The sequence below is a fragment of the Xiphophorus maculatus genome, chromosome 10 (genome assembly GCF_002775205.1).
Source record: "Xiphophorus maculatus strain JP 163 A chromosome 10, X_maculatus-5.0-male, whole genome shotgun sequence".
NCBI classification, from domain to species: Eukaryota; Metazoa; Chordata; class Actinopteri; order Cyprinodontiformes; family Poeciliidae; genus Xiphophorus; species Xiphophorus maculatus.
The window spans coordinates 12654053-12678364 of record NC_036452.1 but is presented as its reverse complement, the minus strand read 5'-3'; the positions used below and the strand labels follow the sequence as shown (position 1 = coordinate 12678364).

Here is a 24312-nt window from a genome sequence, read left to right as displayed (position 1 = left end):
TCTCCGATGTTTGTACTGATTTGAACATAATGAAGAAGCTGCATCCCGCTGATGGTGTGGAAGCAGCTGGAGGTAATAGCTGTTTAATGTCTGTTTTCTGCTATGCACCAATCTGTTTGACACCAAAGGTGTGTTTTTAAACAGTTTCAAGCAAACACAATTACTCTGCGTTAAATGAACTGTGGAGGTTTGCAATGAACTTAACTAGAGCAGACAAAAAGGGAGGGGGCAGATGTCTGGCTCTTATTGGGACGTCTAGCTCTGTGGGTCTAGAATTACATTTGAACTTAAATTATTTATTTTATAGGAAAAGCTAAGGATAGGAAGGCATAATCAAAATGTTTCTATTCATAGATTTCACACATTATATATATTTTTGTCTCAGAGATCTACGACTAACTGTATCCGGGTCAAAATCTATATGTTTGTGTATATGAATATGACGGTAATTTGTATGAACATGCAAGAAGTTTGTATCCTGCTGTGTACCTGTCTGTGTGATTGGACTGACGCCTGCAGGGCACAGTGTTGCGGACGCATGTGCCGGTTCCCGGGTCCACGTTCTCGACCATGACAAAGGGATGCTCCTCGAGGGTGGCCACCGTCAGGTGGCGGTCATCAGATATGTGCTCCAGGAAGCTGCCATACCGCGGCCAGATGGGGTAGCGAACCTGAAGGATGCCGCGAGCAAACGTGCCCACCTGAAAGGTGGAGAGAAAGAGCTCATTGGTAACGCGAACATTCCCGTTCGGATCTAAAACGACCTTCATGTCAACCTTTCTTTATTTCACATGCCATTCCCCACAGGCAAGGGTGAATTTATTAAATTATTTAACAGCATTTGCATGTGCTGACCTGGGGACTGCAACATAAAAGGAAAGTAGAGTCGAGTTTATTAACAGATTCTGCACAAAGGGAGTGACAAACACCTACAGCTAAAACAATAGACAGTTTACAGCGCCACATTTATAATATAGTTCATTATGAGTTGTCTTCATTATGGGGTTTTTTTTTGTTTTTTTTACTAATACTTCAGTTAAGAATCTTTCTGATTAAACCAGCAATTAAAAGTTACACTTCATTTATGTGGACAGTTCCAATGACAATGTCTGAGAACACGGGTGACCAGAAACATTCCAGACAGATATAGTTCTGGAGAAGTTTGAGGAACATTTAGGTTGTGAAAAACATATTTCAAGGAGTACTATTCAATCCTTCATTAAATAATGAAGCAAATAGGAAATATGCAAACCCACCGAGACATGGCAGGGCATTTAAGATTGTGATGATGATGAAACAAAACGTTGAAAGTTAAAGGGATGCTCAATTCCTAGAATGTAAGTGTAGAGCAAACAAGATCAAACAATAAAAACAAAATGAAGATAATTTCTACTAAAGCAACAAATATGATTTTACCAATCCAAATTATCCCTACGGAGCACCAAACAGATATTAAAAATGATCTGCGATACCTTAAACGGCCATGTAGTCACAGTTAAGGTAAAAAGCTTCAAAAGAGCACAGTGACATGTTATTATAACAGATGAGGTGCACAACATGGCGGAGAGAGGTAGAACAGAGCACGAAGCATCAGAATGTGGTGACATGAGACCGATTTCCAACTTAACATGAGGTCTGTTTTGTTACCTGCCAACTTTGACTCTCATGGGAATATGAAGACACAACGTGACCAGAGATCCTCTGAGAGTTTTGCACATTTACAGCGCAATTACACATCTAGGTTTGTACACACATTAAAACATACAGTTCTGCCAGGAAGTGACATTGACAAAGTGGGTTAGTCTTCCCAGGACAGAAATAAATGAGTTCAACCGCAGCAGTGAGATTACATTCAGACCTTTCTGGTTAGTCGCAGTTTTTCCAATACACCCTCAGGCTCCAACCGTGTGCGTGTGCTGTAGTGTGTAAAAGGGAGTAAAAACGCTGTAGAGTGGATGGTAAGGTTGTGAATAACAAGAAAGAGAGGGCTCCTCTGCAACTCAAGACGGTAAATTATTGAATTTTGTGTCGTCTTAAACACACAAGTGCACTGCAGTAGATTAGAAATTTAGTTTAAAATGTCATAAATTCAATTAAAAACATGGAAGTGGAATGTCAGCCTACTGTAGTTTATGCACTCATTCTTGGTTGTGGTTATTTTTTCACTATTCTGTGAATCTACAATCTCTTAAATGGACTTTTTAACCTATTCAAGGGTCTCCAAAGTTGTTGCCTGTCCAGCATGTTAACAAAGGTTTTGGGTTGAGTGTCACTACTGAGTAGAACACATTGTATGAGTTCTACTGTTATAATTTAATTACTGAAAATTAAATTAAAGAGAAAGACATTTCTTCAGTCTGTCTCTCCATAATATCTAGATGAACCAGAGAATAAATTTGGAGACTCTATCTTTGCTTTAATTGATGCTCCAAATGTCTGACATTAAGAGGTTTTAGAGCTCAAAGCATCATGATGAGGGAAGTGTGCTACAAGTGTGTGTTTGTATTGCAAAGTCTGTATTTTATTTGCTGAAGCCGAGGCTTGTTTTTAACATTTTTCTACCTGTAGGTAAAATAATTTAGAAAATGTTCTCAGCAAAGCTGGAGTACAGACAGGCACAGACATCAGAGAGCAGAAACATGGACAAAGAGATGCTCCCAGGGCCATATGGCTCAGGGTGATGGCACAGCTATATTTAGCCTTCCATATTCTGTAATAACAATAAAATTAATCCCAAATCTAATTTGAAATTGCTCCGTAAAAGGAGTTTTTTTTCACTTGCATCTAATTAGAACATTAAAGTAAAAAAAAACAAAAAACGTCTTTAATGTTGGTGAGTGCAAATATCAATTTCTTGCACAACAGTTACAAATCTTTTGATTATGCACCAACACCATGGAGAACAAGGTAAACATCCTTGAATCTGAATTTTAGTGCCACAGAACAGACAAATTTTCATTAAACTTTCTTGTAGACTGAAGGTCAGTGTTTGACTCATGTCATGCTGCTGCTTACCTTGTCCCACAGTCTCTCCCGGTCCAAAGTAATGATGACCATAGAAGGGTTGGATAGAAAGCCCTGATTGTTGAATGACAGGTCTTTTTGTTCCCACGTTACATTCAGCATGTGCCTATATGTCAAACAGAGATAAAAGTACAAAAATTAAGCAATCAAAGGGTTTAGCTTTAGCATTCTACGCACTGGATGTTCCATATTCATTTAAACTAACACACACTCACAACAACCTGATTCTAATCAAGCCTAAGGCTTTCCTGGGAGGGTTTAATTTAATGTCTTGGATGGGAAGCAGCTCATCCTAGCTGATTGGTTGAATGTCAGGATGCTGCTACTAAGTGGTCTTGGTACTTTTTAAGGTCTAATTTCAAGGCACACTGAGTTTTGAACAATTAATCCAGGCTGATTTAAAATTTACAACAAATGTAAAAGAGGTGCAAACAATGTCTTTTCAACAATGTTTACTCCATGTTATGCTCTGAGGAGTTCATAAAGCAAACACAAAAACTGTCCTCGTCTGCAAACATGGAGGCAACAATCACTGCTTAGTGGAGCGGAAGAAGATCTCATATGAGATCTTACGATGTTCAAAACACCGCAATGTTTTGAATGAAATCTGTCCCAGGATGTGTGATCCACTTGCTCTCATACAGTCACTTCATTCGTGTGATGAAGTGACTGTACGTTGTTATTATTATGTTGTTACATAAGGTGTGTGCATTAGGTTGACTATTTACCTATTAATTTGCCCCTATGATTTGCTATTTCCTCTTTTCCTCTCTTTCACTCAATGTATATCAGGTGTAGTAACACATCAGAAAATGTACTCAGACTTTCATTTTTCAGGAGAAGGCTGCTAGCACCTCCCCATATGCTGTAGCAACATACAAACACACTGCTGTCTGCTGCTCCCATTCTTAGAAGCCACATTCTAATGACCGTTTATCGGTTAAACAAAATTGTAATCTGTTTAAATGTACATAGAGGTGTCACAAAACAAAGGCCAGCAAGCCACCACAGGTTATGCCAAGTAATGATGAGCAATTGACAGACGGGACACAAGTAATTTCTGAGCGCTGTGAGAATACAGCAGCTCAGCAGCTAACAATGCTGCAGTCTGAATATCCTTTGGAGCTTCCCATCAGCACCCAATTAAAGGGCAATTTCAAGGTTTTATTCAAATTTTATCTGGGCTGCATTTGATCATCTTTTGTTCCAAAATAACATAATTAGACAAGTCAAACTTGAAGAGTCATATAAGTGACTCTGTATATAATAACTATGGCTGGTATTCTTTTTGTATCTTGTCTCAATAGTTTTGGTCTGTACTGTGACTGTTTTGGCAAATTTGAACATCATTTTATATGCTGGCGCAAACTCCACAACAATATTTAGATCATCCAAAGTAAGACGAAGGGAGAGATGATTAAAAAGTCATGCTGTTAAAAAAATGAAGAAGTGATGAATTAAACATGCCCCACCTGAACAGGGTGTTGTTCTCTGACTGTTTTGCTGGTTTACTGCAATCTCCATGTCCTTCAGGAATGAAACCATAAACCTTCTTAAAACTCTCTGCCCCTTTGGCTACAATGGCGACACCCTCCCTTACTCTCTGCCGCAAGCTTTTCCTCCACTGGTCCGTGATCACACCGATCACACCTACAGGGAAGGTGGCAGGTGGGGGGCTGTTGGGGTTGCCTACGGCAAGGCTGGGGAGGATCCAGATGTAGCCGGGCCCCAGCAGACCCAACTCGCCTGCTAGACGAAAAAGGTACTGCGCTTCCTCGTGGGAGCAGTACGCCAACAGGACCTGGGAGTCCAACTGCAAAAAGACAAGAAATCTGCTGTTTATGAAATATGCAGGACACAGCATCAGATTTATAAACTTCTTCTGGTTCTTTCAAGTCAGTAATACCGCAGTATTCTGGATGTTTTAACAAATGGACAATTCAGGATTTAAAATATATGTTTCCCTTTATAACATGATACAACATCCAACGGGTTTTTTTTTTTGTTACACTTAGGACTTAAGATTTCAGCTCAGAACCTTTACAACAATTTTTGGAAAATTGCACATTTTTGGACTTTGAAACTACTGTAGAATTTGCCTGTCATTTTTATATAAAAAAATGAAAGGCCATTCACTTTTAAGAAAAAAGATTTATTTATATAGCACCATTTATGCACTGTATTTCATAGTAATCAAAATATAAAACAAAACATATTTCAGATACATGATTGATATGAAATCCTTGATTTTTACAGATAAGCTGCAGTAAACGGCAATGTTTTCAGTTTGATTTAAAGGTGCCAACGGTTTCTTCATGTTTCAGGTTTTCCAGCCTGAGAATCAACAAAACTAAATGCTCCCTCCCTTTGTTTTCTTCCCTTTTAGAAACTAGGAGAGAAACAGTGAAACCTCATTGATTGTTTTTACAGAAGCCGACTAACCCAGTGAAAATAAAAGTATGCACGCTTTTTTTTTGTCCTATAAAAATGCACTAATGGCAATACAAAGTAAAAAAAGAAAAAAAGTATTTACTTAATTATAAAACTAAACAATTAAATGGATAAAATGATGCATCAGATTCAACTTAAATACAATAATTGTGACTCAACATGTTCATGTGAGTGAATCATTACAATGTTTTACAGGTAGTGAGAATGTTAAAATACAGGTTTCGGTCCATAATAACACCAACGTCTCTTGTGTGCTGTGTGGCCTTCAGCCTAATTGAGTCTAGTTGAGTTTAGAGATCTCTAAATAAAATGGACTGACCTTGTGGTGACAGAATTAAAAGTTGTGTCACCAGTATGCACAGTGCTACAAAAACAAAAACATTTTCCTTCTCTCAGATTGCTCTGTTTTTGATACATACAAAATGTTTCAACTCAAAAACATTTGTTGACACAAATATCAAGATGTATTGTTGGCAAAAGATAAATCAAAGGTCCGCCATCTTGGTGTTACAATGGCTCTCACTGTGGTTCAACAAAGTCTTAAAACCTTAGAAATTGATTCTGTATCTTTGATCATTGTCAATTATTTTTTTCCCATCTAATCATGAATTTCTTTCTTTCCAATTATTGATTGGAAAATTATGAGTTTGCTCCATGCTTAAGAACAAAAAGAAAAAAAAATATGAGATTCATCTGGCTTCCTATTTTCATGCATCATATTTAATGTTGAGGAAAATATGCAAACTGCTGTTTAACTTTACCTGCTGCAGCATGCGTTTGGTCTTCAAATCATTGGCACCAACCGACATTTCCAGAGACATGATGTCCTGCAGATTCCAGAGAAAGTAGGATGTGTCTGTGTAGGACTGAACTATATCCACAAAGGTGTCGTAGCCCGGCATCAAGCTGGTGATTACAGCAAACTCTGCCCAGTCATACTCCTCCAAGATCTGACAAAGACAGGTAAAGGTAAAGGCAGAAAATTACAAATATGATTTGCAGTGTAGTGACCGGGTTCCCCCAACCCCATTACTCTTTATGAAATAGATCAACCTCAGTTAGATTAGCAGAACATCTGTACATATGACTATGTTTGCAAGGCACTGTAATTGTTTCTATTAGACCAAATGGTGGGATCTAGTTGTTTTACATGCTGCAGAATTACTAAATTGTTCCATAATTTCCCAACTGATCTGCTTTCAAGTTTGTCAAAGTGAACTACAACTCGACAAATAATTATGTCCTGCATGATTTTCCATAAGTGTCAAAAAGACAAAAGTTGTTGAAAATATTCTGCCCATGTGAACAAGGTGAAATTAGGGTCTGACAGATTTTACTCAGATTGTCCAATTGACTTGGAAACATGTTTTACAATGATGTTATCCAGTCCCAAGAGAACATTTACAATCTGCCATAAATCCAGATTGGACTGGTTTGTGGAAATTGGGCCAGGACTTCAAATCAGGGATTCCCCACAGGCTCTTGGGATGTCCCTTCATGGTGTTAATCGGCCTATGAAGGCCCCAGGAGTCATGATTGACCCTTTAATTAATTGTTATGATAACCCTTTTCTTTCTCAAGGGTAGAAAAGAGATTTGGCTGATTGATTTTCGTACCTTGAACATGCAGATGACCTGCTGCTCCAAAGAAGCTCCCATCTGTAGAAAGGAGGATCCTTCAGCCTGTAAAAACAAACAAAATGTACTGATACAGTTCTATGAATTATCATGAATGCTATAATTTCTCATGTTCTTTTGAATGGACTCCATCATAAGGCTACAGTGAGTAATTTGACTGCCTTGTATTATGTCCAGAATAAGGAGGTCAACAAAAGTTCAAGAAAATACCATAAATGAATCTGAACCATATTTTAAATGTTGATTTTAGATGAATTAGGTCAGTAATTGAACAATGTTCTAAACATACAAGCAATAAACTTCTATCGACTCACAGGCAATAAACATTTGCTGCAGCATGTGCCCTCCAGCAGTAATGATACAAACACAAGTGATGCTTTACATAATGAACTTTTGCTATGAATATAAATGTTACATTTTGAATATTTATTGACGCATTCATTGTACAGAAGCCTAGGATTTTTCATTTTCTGCCTCAGTCTGGTACAAGTGTGTTTAAAGTGCAAACACTCAGTTCTGCTGCTCTCTTTCTGTCAAGAAGGGGAGGTCCAACGTTGTTCATGTCCGTGTGTTTGCATACATTTGCATACCGACTCAGAGTGCATTGACAGGGGAGGGCTTGTTAAACACATTTAACAAGCTTCTGCGTAAAAATGGCAACAAGAGTGAGGGGAGGAGAAATAAATGACAGTGTGGAAACATGACAAGGACAAATCATGAAGCATGAATCATGTCTATTCTTGTCAAAGACACTTTGACAAACAGGGGTGCTTCTAGAAAGTTTTCTAAAGAGGGCACCAGATGAAGCCACTGGTGGCTCGACAAAAGATTCAATTAACTTTTTAAAAAAATAATTCAGATGTATTTTGAAGTGCTTTATATTATAGTATGATTAACTGTTTATCACATACAGGCCCTGACAAAAATATTAGTAGTCAATATTGGTTAATAGTATTATTGAAGCCCAAGGAACACAGCAGACAGATCACATAGAACACTGAGGTGTGAGGCTATAAAATAAATCCAAAATGTACTTTTAGGTACATTTTATATTTGTTTTGTAGACATCACTGACTCAATGGTTCTTTATAGGTCAAGACAAATTTCCCCAGAGGAGTCAATAAAATAATCCTCCTGCAGTCTATCAATCTAAGAAATGTTGCATTCCTATTCATTCACAAATATTATGCAGGCATGGTGTTAAGAGGACAAGCAAATAAGAAGAATCATTTTGTCATGTAAAGGAAGAACATTAAAACCGAGTCGTAATTAATCAGAATTTCACCTTTTACAAAAAAAATGAGGTCATTCGTAATTATTGTTTGAACAGACGTGTTTTCATAGTGCAAACATGAATAAACCAAATCATGTCAAGATTTCAAAGCAGGTAGTGCTGATGAAATGTTTTGAATCTCTCAAAGGATTTTACATCTTGATTTTTTTCAGAATCATTTAGAAGATTTTTTTTTTAATCCCATCACATAGTACATATTAAAAAACTACAACTGTGTACACTGTATGAAAATATAAGGCATACTGTATATATACTATTTTTATTGCTTCTGAAAATTCAGAATTATATGCAATGAGATTACCATGTATTCAAACAATTTGCAAAAGCTGAAATGGGTGTAGTGGTGGTTTGGTACACTTCACAACATTTGAATTAAGGCAACAAAGTAAACAAGCTTCATTTGGTTGAAATCTATTTAAATAAAAAGTTACATCCTCAAGTCTTTGTCATGCTGAAATTAGTTGACCTCCTTTCTCTGGGAGTTTGTTCTGTTTTGTGGCAGATATGGCATTCAGATTCGGAGTATCAGTGAACATCTATTTTAAAGCCCGAATCAGAGAGACTTGGGTCACTGCCTGACTTTGTTAGAGTTGTCTCACAGCCAGCTGTATATTTTCTGGTGGCATCATTTTTAATCCATTTTCTCCCTAGTCTGACCAGTCTGATTATCACTTCACTGCTGCAGAAAAACACATCTGCATGATTCAGTGTGGAAAGTCATTCATGTTGGAACATGCCCTTCAAAAATGCACTTAGACAGTCATTTGTCCATGCAGTGAATAAGGCCAAAGCTATCTGAGCATACTGGCAAAACTGATGTAAAGAAGAGAAGGTAAAGATATGGAAGTATCCAAAGTCTGTGCTTCATATGAGGATTCAGGATAGAGGTTATTTCTCAGCAATGACCTTTTCACCTTCAGACTCACTGACCTAATGAAGAAGCAGGGTGGCAGGATGTAACTGGATGAAGTGACAGTGAAGAAGTTTGCCAATTAATTATGAGGTATCAATGAGGAATTTATTTTTTGTGTTGTTGAGATGGAAAAGAAGGGGAAAGACGGGAAAAATAAAAGCAACGGTGTACGTAGGTAGCACAGCAAGGAGGGGCTGAATGCAAATCCACACCACACTTTTCAGCTCTTTAATTGTAAAAACATTTGAAAATGATGTGCTATTTCCTTTCAACTTTCCAGTCACACAGTACTTTGTCACATAAAATCTCTATAAAATAGATTTTAGTCTATAGTTGTAATATGACAAAACATGAAAAAGTTCAAGGATTCAAGATTAAGAAAAAAAGGAGTTAAGCTGTGTTCGAGGTTATTGCAAAGAGTTCAGACACTTATGTGAAGAGGATTTTGTGTTAATTTCACTAAATTTATAAAAAATATTCTCAATTAGGTTGTTTTTTTAATCTCAATTCTCTTGTGTGTTTTAATATTAAAGTATTACAGGATTAAAAGTGACATTTAGAAAACTTTGAATTCTCTAAAAAGAAATATGCCTCACTGTCTAAATGGTCTAACCCAACCTCTACCTCAAAGTTAACAGTGTTTGGGGATCTAAGCAGGCTAATGTTGCTGCAGAGCAGGAGCAGGTCTGTGATGTAACAAGGTGTAAGAGTATGCAGGGCTTTGACAAGTTTTCATTTTCTGAATTTGATTTGTTAACTGGCAGCTGGTGAAAGAAGATGAAGATCAGCGTAACACAGTCTTCTTAATAATTCTGAACATGTGTTTGGTCTATGAATCAAACACAGAAATATATGAAGAAGTCGGAAACGTATGTTTAAGAAAGAATGCATTGGAGAAGAAGTTAAGCCAGGGAGCACCCCCAAGGACGAGGTCTCAGATCTTTTCGTTCTGTTCGTGTCTCATAGGTGACTACCTGTCATCGCTCCCTTTTGTTGATTTTCTCTTTCCCACAGTTGAGAGCTTCTGCAAAGCCCAAGAGAGCGCCGCAGCCTGAGGACTATCACAGGAATATCAGAGCGAGGCTCTTACTTGCTGAATTTCCACAAGCTTTATCTCTGTCTGAGCTTGTTTTGAGGCTCACCTTCACAGACGAAGTGGCATCCAGACCACTGGCTGGGCTTTGCTTCAGAATAGCTCGTAAAAATAGCAGAACACAGGCATGTCAGGCTGTTACTAAAGAAATAAAAAAATTGATTGGCAGCTGGAGTTCACTGTAGTGCCCTACTTCAGCTGACATATGAGAAAACTGCTGAGGTGCATCATTTTAATGGCTATTAGACATGTTGAGCTTTTACACAAACTATTAATCTGATAAAACCTTTGGTCTGCTCGCTTTTATGTCTATCTAATTAAAGCAAAAATCAGACTTATTTCAGGATTTTCGGTTGTGGATTCTAATAGGAATTACAACAAAGTGACCTTCTTTTCCACATCTGCCTCTCACAGGAGCACATCCAAATGAAGAAACAAGAGTTCGCCCTCTCCTCCTCTCATCTATCCCTCCCAGCCGCCGTGTTGCCGCCACCTTGGCAGCACGGCTGTCACACGCAGGCGTAATTAGCAGTCTTACTGCAGGAGCGTATGGTAATGTGACAGGAAGACCGTGGACATGGTGGCTGCTCACATACTCCTTCCTTCCCAGGGGGGGTAGCTTTGTGCTGTCGAACTTCAGGCAGATCTTTTTGGCAATTGACTGCATTGATCCATTTGTGTTTTTCAAGAAATAAAACTGCGATTATTTTCGGTAAACTGGGTCACCAACGTTTTAAGTAGCTTCGCTTCGTAGATAGAGAAGAAAGGTTTTACAATAAGCCTTACGAAAAATCCTTGCCAGACCCAGCATGATATTTTGTGATTTTTTTATTCAAATTTATCTATTTCATCTGTAGAAGTTGTAATTTACCATAGAGTATGTTTCTCTAGCTAAGTTTACACATTTTCTCTCCACATAACTTTACTCAGACTTCTGACTGTAGCTCTTTTGCCAATATATAGTCTGGATCACACAATAAATACAATGGTTTGAATGGATTGTTTCAATTTGAATATTGCCGGTGAAACTTTCCATTGATTTTGCAATTAAATTAGAAACTTGAAATAGTTTCATGAATCATCATCATGTAGTTAATCTTAAATAAAAACATTCCTTATGTAAATGGGGAAAACTTCATGGGTGCTGCAGTTTGCAAACTCCTGGTGGAACTGCAAGTCTGCAAAAGGCTATAACACAAATTACTTCTCAGTGCAACGCTCCAAAGAAGAGTTGTAAACGGCATTGTAAAGGAACGCTGTTGTGATGACGTTCTGAAGATGGAGCAGGAGCTTCTTAAAGAGACAGACACCTAATTTCAAATTAAGTTTGATATGTCCAGCATTTTTATAACAACTGAAGGTGACATGGGTAATTGACTGTGCTATAAATTACACTATGTACCTGTAAAACACTGTACATTATTCCCTTGGCCGCCCCTTTAACTATACATACATAATCATATTACTTGAACTTTTTGTTACATTACAACCACAAACATAAATGTATTTTTCTTGTATTTATGGAATTTCTTTGTATTTTTTTTACAATAGACAAAGTAGTGGAGGGAAAGTTTTTCAAGTTAAGTTCTGAAGGGTGGTGGGCTTCAATGTTTTTGAAGCGCAGCATCCTTCCAAAATATTATTGCACCTTTTCATGCAATAATAACAATAAGTCATTTGTAATTCTTGCCAGATTACAGTATCAAAAATATTAGGTCATTGTTTCTTAAAAGGCTTAGGCATCAAACTGATACAAATTTGGTTGTGACTGATTAAAAAATGGTGGGATATGTAGTGACTTTTGACATCTGACCTTTTAAATATACAAAACCACAATGCAACTCCATGCATACTCTATTACATTACCAGTATGACTGACAACTTCATTAAACTTACGAGAGGCCAGCTGTCACGCTTAGTGGTGACTTGACCATTACAGTAGTTTCTAGCTTCCAGTGGGAACGCTGTGCAGCGGCTCCGATTTTTTTCAAGACCTCTTTATGAAGCCTCTGCTTTCTGAATCATGAGGGCAGGGAAGAGCCTAAACGAACGGGGGGTTGAATTGAAGACACTCAATAACAGAAGGTTAAACAGAGAAAGCAGGTCAGTTTGGCCACATAAACAAACCGACAACCCCCTCAAAAAAGAAACAAACACCATGATCCAGTAAGAGACGTTTAGCTCCTTGAACCAGTGCAATCCAACATCTCAAGTTCAGTGTGACCTTCAAATGTAGTTAGCTCTTACAATTGTCCCTGAAGCAACTACATCATGCACTTTGCTAGCAGATACAGTAGTAATAGTAACCTTGTTGATGCTCAGTTTTAAAACAAGTTAATTTTGATAACTTTTGCTGAAGCACAGATATTTAATACTGCTTCATTATTTTTAAAATGTGGTTAACAGCAAAGGTTGATCTTTCCTTTAATAAAATAATAAAAAAGATGAGGTCTAAAGCCATGTTGCATTTTATCCATTAATCTAAACTGACTAGCCAGATCATAGAGAAATAATAACAGATACAGTCAAGATGCTCATGATAATTATAGAGGAGCTGTAGCGATCCAAAGCTCAGGATTTGGAATTTATGGACAAGACAACTAGTTGTGTGCTCAACAAATTTGGCCTTCATGGAGAGAAAGCAACAGAAAAGCCATTCTTAAAACGAGTAAATTGTGAGAATCATTTCCAACTTGCCTCAAGCAAATCAGGGGACAAAGCAAACATGTAAAAATGAAGTGATCCGGTGAAATAAAACCAATACAAAACTTTTAAACTGCCCTGTAAAATACGTGGTAGAAAACAATCACTGCACATCATCCTTATGACACAATCCCTATAGTGAAACGTCATGGTGGCAGCGTCATACTTTGTGGTTGTTCTTTTGATAGTAGAAAGCAGATGGAGCAACATTTCAATTCTTGAAAACTTTTTTACAGGCTGCAGAATTCAGGATTTGGGTGGTGGTTTGTTGCACTTCCAACAGAATATAAATCATAAACATACAACCAGATATTCAAAGTAAAGCATGCTCGTTTATAAAAACGGCCCAGTCAAAGTATAGACCTATAGTGAATAGAGTAACTGTTTAAAATCTCACCTTGATACCTTTATAGATTATGCTTGTTTTCCATTATCCTCTACTTTGTTTTGGTCCAAAACGGTCTACCTTTTCAAGATACTGTAATATTAGAGCGTTTGAAGAGTGTTGCCATAATTTATCCAACTGTGGAATATTTTTGCAGTTAAGTGAAAGTTTTGTTCTATTTCATCCCTACTGACCGCCAGAGGCGGTGCTTCAAGCACTGAATGATCATTCTTGCGCATGCGCAGGTCGAGTACTAATGACAACAAAGTCACCTGTGACCTGCCGGGGACCCACGTGACTCTATATAGTCACGTGGCACCCGGCAATCAATCCCTTTTGTTCTTCTCGCGCGCAGGTGTGTTGAGGACAGGTGTGTGGTCGTGTGAAGCCGGTTGCTTCTGTGTATACCACTAATTTCCTAGCTGCTTGTTGCTGGTAGCCCCGTGACCGGGTTTGGTCGGAGCTGCGGGTAAGTCTCGCCCTCCAGGGGCTGCACAAGCTGCTTTCACCTTACCAGATCCGCGGTGACTGGTAAGTTTTTGTTCTTTTCTCAGCAGTAGTTTACTGTTCGCTTTGATTTGCCTCTTTTGTGGCTCTTTTGTCTCACAGTAGCGTTTCTGCTCGCGCTGAGTTTTCAGTTTGTTTATCTACACTCACCAGTAGCGTTTCTGCTCGCGTTGAGTTCTTCTACAGTTGTTTATCTACACTCCCCAGTAGCGTTTTCTGCTCGCGTTGAGTTCTTCTACAGTTGTTTATCTACACTCACCAGTAGCGTTTCTGCTCGCGTTGAGTTCTTCTACAGTTGTTTATCTACACTCCCCAGTAGCGTTTTCTGCTCGGGCTGAGTCCATTTTACTTTGCTGTTGTTTATCTGACTCACCAGTGGCGTCTCTGCTCGTGCTGAGTTCATCTTTGGTTGATTATCGATTTGCTAGTGGCGTTCTGCTCATGCTGAGTTTGGAACCTCTACGGGGGGTTTTCTGCAACGGAGTCGCCGGTAGCGTTTTCTGCTCGTGTTGACTTCTGTTGGTGGCAGGCTAATCACGCCTTTCAGCGGTATGATGCTGGATAATTTATGCTGCTCGTCCTGTCTGGCTCCACTTCAGCCCGACGACGGACATGACTTGTGTCCCTCCTGCCTCGGTGTGGAACATCTCCGGGAGGCGCTGTCAGATAACGCTTGCCCCAACTGTTGCGTCATGCCCCGGTCAGTCAGACTGGATCGGTTGGCTGCGCTGGAGCAGCCTACCGACTGGGCGGGCGCTGCGCCGCGTACTCATTTGCCGATGGGGAAAGCGATGTGCAAACGGTCTACTGTGGCTGCACCTTCGGTACCGACAAAACGAGCCAGACGGACCGATGCAGGGCGGTTGTCCACGAGAGTGGATCATCTCACTACTGAACTGGCCCAAATGAAAGCCCTCCTCCAGTCCTTTCAGACTGCTGATGATCGCGGCCCGGCTCTCCCTTCCGAGCAGGATGAAATGTCAGTCAACGCCGATGATGCTGTTTCTGTGGCGGCCTCTGGCACCCATTTCTGTGAGGACCTGCCGGAGCTGGGCTCCGGGGCCTCTGGGTCGGACTCCATTGCCTCCCTGGAGGATACGGCGGAATCTGTGACATCCGCTATTAGAACGGCTCTTGCCCGTTTACAGATTAGTGTTCCTCAGGCCCAGCCTACGGCTTCCAGCGCCTTCTTTAAGCGCAGTAGGTCAGAGACTGCCTTTATGGTTCCTCCCTCGGCGGAGTACGTGCGGGAACTCCATGCTTGCTGGTCAGACACCAAGGCGCTTTCGCGTCTGACGACGGATGGCAGGGTCCTGGCAGCTATGCTGGAGGCCCCCAAGGTTGGCTTGGGGCAGATGCCAGCGGTGGAACCGGGCATTGCCTCTCTTATTATCCCACCTGATGAGGCTTTGCGGTCCAATGCCCGTTGTCCGCGCCCTCAGTGCCGTATTACCGATGACCTTCTCTGCAAGGCCTATGACTCTGGGGCCCGCATGGGCCGGATTGGGAACTCTCTATCCCATCTTATGCTGGCCCTGTCTTCCTCCTTGGAATCTGTTCCACTGGATCATGCCACGCAAGGCCTGGTTGATGCATCTCTGCAGGCCTTTGCTCTTATGTCGAGGGAACTTGGACGCACACTATCCACACTGGTTCACGCTCGCCGCCAAGTCTGGTTGGCGCAGTCACCACTTACTGAGCCTTGTAGGAGGACCCTCCGGGCCCTGCCTGTGGTTCCGGGGGAACTTTTTGGTTCTGCGGCACTGGACGCCTTGGACCGTACAGCTCAGGCTTCTAGAACGAGGCAACAGCTGGCAGGGCTTCACAGACGTGATCGCCAGCCAGTCAGCACCTGGGCGGCTGCGGGTCCTTCACGGAGGTCCTCAGGGCCTTCTCCTTCTTCCACTGAGCCCCAGGGGCTGGTACCAGGTCAGAGATCGGTCCAGAGACCTGCTCCAGATCGGAGAAACAGGGCTCGAGACCAAGCTGGGACGAGGTCCTTTCATCCCTTTCGAGCCGCGCAGTCTGGCCGACGTCCTCCCGGGCCTTCGAAGGGCCGGGGGGCCCGCAGATGATGCCTTAGGGCCGGCGGTCGGTTATTTTTCCCCGGGTCAGCTCAGCTTCTGGGCTGCCCACACCCCGGACTTGTGGGTGTTGTCCACCCTGTCCCGGGGGTACCGTCTTCAATTCCGCCGCCGGCCACCTATCCCTGGCCGGGTCAGGATGACTGCGATCTGCGACCCGGTGAAGGCACAGGCACTGAACCAAGAAATCTGCACCTTGCTGGCCAAGGGTGCTATAGTGCCTGTGGACCCCCTGCTGGATCCAGGGGGCTTTTATTCTATGTATTTTCTGGTTCCGAAGAAGACCGGGGGCCTGCGTCCAGTCTTGGACCTCAGAGGCCTGAATGTGTACTTGAAGGTCATGCCCTTTCATATGCTGACCACCAAGGAAGTGTTGCAGGCGATTTCCCCAGGCGATTGGTTCACTTCCGTAGATCTCAGGGATGCTTATTTTCACATCCCAATCGCTCCGCCCCATTGGCGGTTTCTTCGTTTTGCTTTTCAGGGGAGGCATTTCCAGTTCAGGGTCCTCCCGTTCGGACTTTCACTGTCTCCCAGGGTGTTCACCCGATGTGTTGCGGCGGCCCTCTCTCCTCTGCAGGCACAAGGATTGAGGATCCTCCCATATCTGGACGACTGGCTCATTTGTGCCGCGACACAGGACCAGGCGGTTCGGGATACTCGGTTAGTGCTCCATCATGTGGGATGCTTGGGCTTGCAGGTGAACATGGAGAAAAGCACTCTGACTCCCTCACAGGAGACTGTCTTCCTGGGCATTGCCATGGATTCCATCTCAATGGCTGCTTGCCCGTCACCCCAGCGGGGGGACAGTATATTGAGCATGCTCCCGGAATTCGGGCGCGGCATGGCACCGCCTCTTGTGCGGTATCTTCGACTTTTGGGCATGCTCACAGCTGCGTCTGCCGTAGTGCCCTTGGGGCTGCTGTCATTGCGGCCCCTCCAGATGTGGTTGAACAGCTTGAATCTGGATCCCGCACGGTACACTCATCGTCTCCGCAGACTTCGGGTGGGGCCTCAGTGTCTTCAGTCTCTGTCCCAATGGAGGGTGAGGTTGTTTATGACCACAGGGGTCCCGCTCGGTTCCCTCCCGTGTCGTCGGGAAGTTGTGTTTACGGATGCATCCTCCACGGGCTGGGGTGCGACTTGGCGGGGTCAAATGGCACAGGGGACATGGTCCCGGCGGCTGAGCAGGGAACACATCAATGTCCTAGAGTTACAGGCTGTCTTTCTGGCTCTTCAGAGCTTTCTTCCAGGCTTGCAGGGGAAGCATGTGCTGGTGAGGTCAGACAACACCACAGTGGTTTTTCACATCAACCACCAGGGGGGAACCAGGTCAAGGAAACTGTTGTGCTTGACTCGACGGCTTCTGACCTGGGCAGCTCCATGCATAGCCAGCCTCAGAGCAGCCTACATACCAGGGCCGGAGAATGTGCCAGCAGATTTTCTATCCCGTCGGAAGCCGCTTCCAGGGGAGTGGAAGCTTCACCAAGAGGTAGTGGAGCGCATCTGGACGGTCTTTGGCAGGGCGGCCGTGGACCTCTTTGCCTCAAGGGACGCATTTCACTGTCCCCTTTGGTTCTCATTGGACAACACCAGCCCTCTGGGCCGCGATGCCCTGGCACACGACTGGCCCCGGGCCCTCCTTTATGCCTTTCCGCCATTCGGCCTCCTTTATCAGACTCTCCTCAGGGTGCGTCAGGAGGGGCACAGGGTTCTGCTGGTGGCCCCCTACTGGCCAGCGAGGACTTGGTTTCCTCTACTGTGCGAGCTCAGCTCCGGCTCGCCAATGCGTCTCCCCTCCAGGAGAGATCTTCTTTCCCAGGTGGGGGGTCAGATTTTGCACCCCGAACCGGACCGGCTCCAGCTCTGGATTTGGCCCCTGCAGGGCCGGGGTCCACCTTCTCAAGATACCCTGGGTCCATAGGGCATACGATGGCTAATGCATGGGCACCGTCCACGCGAGCTGTCTATGCTAACAAGTGGACGGTCTTTGCGACCTGGTGCCGTGATAGGGGGCAGGACCCGGTGCAGTGTTCAGTTTCGGACATCCTGACCTTCCTGCAGGCATTGCTGGATCAAGGACGGTCTCCATCTACCTTAAAGGTGTATGTGGCTGCCATTTCCTGTTGGCATGTTGGGCTGAATGGTTTTTCTGTGGGCCGAGACAAAGAGGTTGTACTGTTTTTAAGGGGTGCTCGGCGTTTGCACCCACCCAACCGCCCTGTGGCACCGGCCTGGGACCTTTCTCTTGTGCTTGAGGCTCTTCGGTCCCTCCCATTTGAGCCCCTGGCATCGGCAGACCTCAAATGGCTCTCACTAAAGACGGCGTTCCTTTTAGCTATGGTTTCTGCAAAACGTGTGGGGGAATTACAGGCTCTCTCGATAGCCGAGCCCTGCTGCCGGTGGAATCCTGATGGCTCGGGTGTTACACTGTGGTCTGACGTTGCATTTATTCCTAAGGTATCACTGGCGGCTGGCAGTACCCAGCCGCTCCATCTTGCTCGGCTTGACACCGGGAGCCCCTCTGAACCACTGTGTCCTGTTCGTGCCCTTGAGACGTATATCGATGCCACGGCATCCTTCCGAAAGACTAATAGCCTTTTTGTTTGCTACGCTGGCTCACGGAAAGGGCAGGCACTTTCCAAGCAGCGACTTGCACACTGGGTTGTGGATTTGATCTCCAAGGCTTATGCCTTGCAGGACCGGCCACTGCCGGCGGGAGTGAAGTGCCACTCTACACGGGGCATGTCGACGTCGTTTGCTGCCATGACTGGGGTGCCATTGGATGTTATATGCCGTGCGGCCTCCTGGAAATCACCTAGTACCTTTACTCGGTTCTACAGGGTGAATGTGGCTGCGCCCCATCCGCTTCAAGGAATTTTGGAGCAGCATGCCTCTACATCACATTAGGTGGGTGGTGTAGTCGCTGTTCCTTGTTGCTGATTCCTCGTGACCTTGTTGATATGAGTCATCCAGTGCTTGAAGCACCGCCTCTGGCGGTCAGTAGGGATGAAATAGAACGAAAGTTACTACCGTAACTACGGTTCTATGAATCCCGGATGACCGCCAGAGTGCTTGGTCCCTCGGAATCTCTGCTTTCGCGAGAAGATTGAGGGATTGATTGCCGGGTGCCACGTGACTATATAGAGTCACGTGGGTCCCCGGCAGGTCACAGGTGACTTTGTTGTCATTAGTACTCGACCTGCGCATGCGCAAGAATGATCATTCAGTGCTTGAAGCACCGCCTCTGGCGGTCATCCGGGATTCATAGAACCGTAGTTACGGTAGTAACTTTCGTTTTACATGCTTAGGTTTCTTCTTGTTTTCTCCATAACTCCCAGAAAGGCAGCACCCTCTAAAGGTCATCCAACACACTACCAGGCCTGCCATCTAAGAGCAGAGAAACTGAAAGAGAAAACTTATCCAGGCTATGATTTCCAACTCCTTCGAGAGGTGCGTGTTTTTTCCTCTTCCCTCGCAGGGCCCATTGAACAGTCTTTATGCCTTTTTCTCAACCATTCCTCACGCTTTCTCATTTCCTCCTCCTCGCTCCTTCTTGATGTATGTACCGGATGACAAAGGACACACTTCCTCTCCTCCCTTCAATCTTTTCATCTTTGTCTCATTCCCTCCTTCCTTGTTGTTAGCAATAGAAAGAGATCATTGAGACAGCAACCATAAACAGGCGGCCCGGGCGGCTGCCGCTTCTTTTTAAACCATCATCAAAGGCATTCATCATCATCAGGCTATTGATAATTAAGTAGCATTGAGCTCTTTTATCCCTTAAGAGAATCATGCGCTCATCCACGAGTCTTTCTTCATCCAATCCACCTGCCCCATTGAGCCAGACACTGCTAATTAGCTTTTTTCTTCCTAATGACAACAAACCAACGTTCAAGGAAGGAAAATACAGTATAGGTGAGAGTGTACAAGTATGAGTGAGGTGCTACACAGAGAGCTGTCACTGAACACTGTGAAATCTTAAGAAAAATAGTATCGCCAGGGCCATGGATAAACTGCTTGTCTGTTTGCTGCTGTTCTCACTTGGAGAGAATAATTAAATGATCTAGACTTGAACAAGTCCCAAAATAATAGTTATAAAATCATGGCAGACATTATGTAGGAGTGACAAACTATATAAAAATATTTAGAACCCGAGAAGTGTTGCCACAACGGCAGATTGCAACGGTGTGACATCAGTATACCAATTAATGCTCAGTCCCACATACTTCATTCGAAGCCAAACGGTCAACACACAGTCATGTGCTTCTTGGTCATTTATATTCTGACAGTGCAGATCACCTGAGGGACACACCTCCTACGTCTGTATATGTCACGCCGCTATCTGCCGCTCTTCTCCCTCCCTTCCTGCATCTTCTATTTTGCTTTTACAATATGGTAACAGAGAGGGGGCCACACTTTTCTGCAAACAGCCTCCCCCATGGGCAACAATGCTGATATTTCCAACCAGGAGATGTTAGCCATTTGACAATTTTGGTAGTTATTTAGTGAAGAATCACACAAATAAACACTCCTCAAAAGCATTTATGTTTCCTGCACAGACAAAAACTGGATAGTGGAAGTGAACTAGTTGAAGACAAATTTTAACATTGAAGTTCTAGTCCATGTTTGGATGCATGAACTTGTTAGTTCCTCTGTCCATTGTAGTAGCTGATATATTGTGAAAATCCGGTAGAAATGATGCACTAATCAGTCATGTTTACATAGAAACAACGCGCCGCGAGGCTTTGCTTGTGAGACTTGCGGTCACGTGGGTCGGTTGTGGGCGGAGCTTGGTAAGGTCCATTAAACACGGCAACAAACTTCTGACCTATAACATAATACTTTGCACAGAGCTCTGTCAAAATAGTTCGACCTGGGCATGATGTCATGAAAATGCACAGGGAGAACCTGCAGGAAGAGGCCGGGAATCAAACTCAGGACCTTCTTGCTGCAAAGCAACACTGCTACTAACTGGACAACTGTGAAGTCATATATCAAAGTATTCTGAAGCCAAATGTCAAATTATGGGCAATCATTGCAAAAAGAGCTACAAATATATGACAGCTTAAATATAAAAGAAATGAGTCAAGGAGTTGCAATTGCAACCACCTTTTCAAAGTCCAGATCTCAACTTGACATTTAAAGATAAATGGGCTGAAATTCCTGTACAGTGCAAGATTCCGATGGACAAGTAATAGTCATTTCTGTTAAAGGTTGTATTACAAGTTGCTTTAGTCCAAGTGTGTCTTTAGTTTGTTTTTATTACAGAACTGTAATGACAGTTATTGAAACTTTGTTTTTCATTGGACATAGAGAAGATGCAGCCAAAGATGGCAGACTGAATGAACAGAGAGACCGTAGACTCCTCATAAGCAAATGTTTTACAATTCCTGATTTTCAAGGGATCACAGAGGAGTGTTGGCCTCTGGCATATTTCTGGAGCATGCATTACAGAGTTTAGCAACTGCATAAAGATAAACTTACTTAAATAATTTGTCAAAGACTTTTTGGAAGAATAAAGGATCTACAAATTCAAATGACACAAATTAAGAGGGGAGGTGAACTGAAATGGAAAGCATAAAAGAAGTGTGAGAATGAGGACGATTGTTTCCCTCACAAAAGAGAGGAGGGAGACTTATCAGTGAGACAGTAAAACGCTGCCTGCAGGCAGCTGTCAGCCAAGCTTCACCGGAGCATCTTTCTCCTCTCTCAGCCTCTAACTCACTCACTTCTGTATTCTTTGCCATCAGGATACAGTAAATCAATCAGCCCCCTGCGGCTCTATTGCCTCCTGTTTAATACCCATATATAACTTGACATCTGTGGATAACTTTTGATTAACAGGAAACTGGTGACTACAACACAGTTTAAAAAAATGTGGAATCCATTATTTACAGGCGCACAGCTACACTTCAGCTCAGTGTGGAACCCTCGCTGGTGGATAGGTGTGAGAAAAAATACTTCGCCTTGCCTCTCTGCGTGCACTTGTAGGTGTGTGTGTGTGTGTGTGTGTGTGTCTTCTCATGTGTGACAGGGTTTATTTGCATGTGCTTCACTATGTGAGAGTTGGTTCTATAAATACGAGGTGCTCAAAAGTGGCAGTTCAAGCAACTAAGGAAAAAGGGCAGATGAGCGGAAAGTGGGAGAAGAAGGGGTGAATCCATTTTCCTGATTCAAAGTAGAGACAAAACAGAGATTAAAACTCCATCTGGTGCCATCAATCTTTTCTTTACAATAACTACACAGCTCATGACTTTGCCTCTCTATTCATCAAGGAGATACAAGCTACATCTAAGCAGAAAAAAACCTGCCGCTCTTCTTGTACATCGGGATGATTGATTGAAGGCAAGATTGCCTCTTAAAGTCGTCTATCTATGCAAAGTTTTGTTGCCAGCAACTCAGATTTCTTCCCAGGCAGGGATTAAACGAGTAAACAAGGGTCGAAGGATGATCTTTCACACGTCTGTATTGCTCATATCCAAATATTTGCATGCAGCAAGTTTCTTGCCAAAGTAGTTTTCACCGCTCTGACCTACATAAGTTGTTCTAAAGTGAACAATGTCAATGCAAAGAGATTCTAAGACAGGAGTCTGTGAAGAGCAAGCACAGCTTCTGACATGTTCACATATTACACCAAAACACAAACACGCCATATATATTCGTAATTTTTGCATGCTCTTTTAAAACAAGATCAGCAGTGGAGACAATTCGTCAGCTTGAATATCTATATCATTCACAGACGTCATGTCGGTGTATTGACTGTACCTTGTATGGAATAACAACTGCAGAGCCACCACTGATGCCCACAATTGGCAGAGCTGTCTGTGTGGAGAGGAAGTCCAAGATTTGTGCCACTTCTGCTACCTGAGGAAACAGATGGAAATCAGCTTTAAGACTGCTGAAAGAGAAACTGAAACATTTTTTAAAGTAAAAAAAAAATAATCCAGAGATATTTGAAACTAGCGTAAGCAGATTTTAAATCATTTTAGGTAGGATGAAGAAACACACATGGAGCCCAGGAATCGTAAAAAGTAAAGGTGGCATCAACATGTAGAAAATGAGCCATAATACTTCTTCATGGGAGACTTTTAATCTTTTGCGAAATGGTTAAAACTACTGTAGAGCTGCACAGTTGTTCCATTGTTGCCTTGAAGCTAGTGGGATTTGGGGTCTACACCTGACTGGGATTTTCTGTGTGGAGTTTCCATGTTCTCAAGATAACTTGATTTCCTCCCACAGTGCAAAAAGATTACTGTGAACTGACTCTAGGCATGACAACGGTTGTGTCTCTGTGGTATCCTGAAATGAACTGGTAAACTGCTCCTGCTCATTGACTCCTGGAGAGCAGACTAAGAACATTTGTGATTAGCTAAATCGACTGACAGTCAGGAATCCAATCATACACTCACAACCAAAAGAAACAAACTGGAATTTGGTTCTTATGCCTTGTAGGTGGGTGCTGGTCATTTTTCCCATTTCTCCATTTTATATCTTTGCGGTTTAGGTTGTCTCCTATGTAAACAAGTTGGGTACAAAACAACCAAAGGTGCCATCTGCCATGGGACAGTTTGCTTGGACAAAGCATAGAATTGAGCAAAATGGGGTGATAAATCAGGGTAGGGACAAATATGCCTAAGACAACATTACCGATACTTCATAAAGTTTGATGGACGTCACATTTTTGAGCTTGCATCAAACTGGGTGATTCTGATGTTAAATTTCCTATTGCCTAGGTGAAACAACTCTGCAATAGAAAATTGGTGGATGTCTCAAAATCATCATCAAGAAGAGCAAGTTGTGAAATTATACACTCACTAACAAATGAAATAGACTTGATGATGCTTTGTAGATAGTTTCACCATTTTACACATTTGTAGTTTTGGCTGTTTTGTGCCCAGCTTTTCCATGATGTCCAGGCATGCTACAAGTAGGAGTCTGCCAGGCATCGTTTTGTACTGATTGTGAAGTCCAACCCATCATAACCTAAACCCTAACTGTAATCCATCAACCATTTAATGTATACTGTATTTCAGTAACCTACCCATCTCCCTATGGTCTACTCATGGCCCACTGTAAGTAAATGTTAAATAACTTCTGCCAGCAGAAGGTTGCCTTCAAAGAATTTAATCAAATGCTTGAATGGAGGTTGTACTTTTGGGTTTGCATGAGGCTAGGTGATTGCATTTTGCCACTGCCAAGCATGTGAGGTACACACTTT

At 42.7% G+C, this 24312-nt stretch overlaps 1 protein-coding gene across 2 annotated transcripts in view; it reads right to left on the bottom strand.

Moving 5' to 3' along the window:
• LOC102237581 (glutamate receptor ionotropic, NMDA 2C-like) overlaps positions 1-24312 on the bottom strand; it is a 61990-nt gene that overhangs the window by 22877 nt on the left and 14801 nt on the right. For both annotated transcript variants that reach the window (XM_023341426.1, XM_014471607.2), the window contains exons 3-8: positions 22860-22958; positions 7092-7157; positions 6237-6425; positions 4497-4837; positions 3016-3130; positions 490-701 (exon numbers count right to left, since the gene is read on the bottom strand). In XM_023341426.1, the coding sequence (XP_023197194.1) occupies positions 490-701; positions 3016-3130; positions 4497-4837; positions 6237-6425; positions 7092-7157; positions 22860-22958 (1022 nt within the window). The remainder of the gene's footprint in view (positions 1-489; positions 702-3015; positions 3131-4496; positions 4838-6236; positions 6426-7091; positions 7158-22859; positions 22959-24312) is intronic.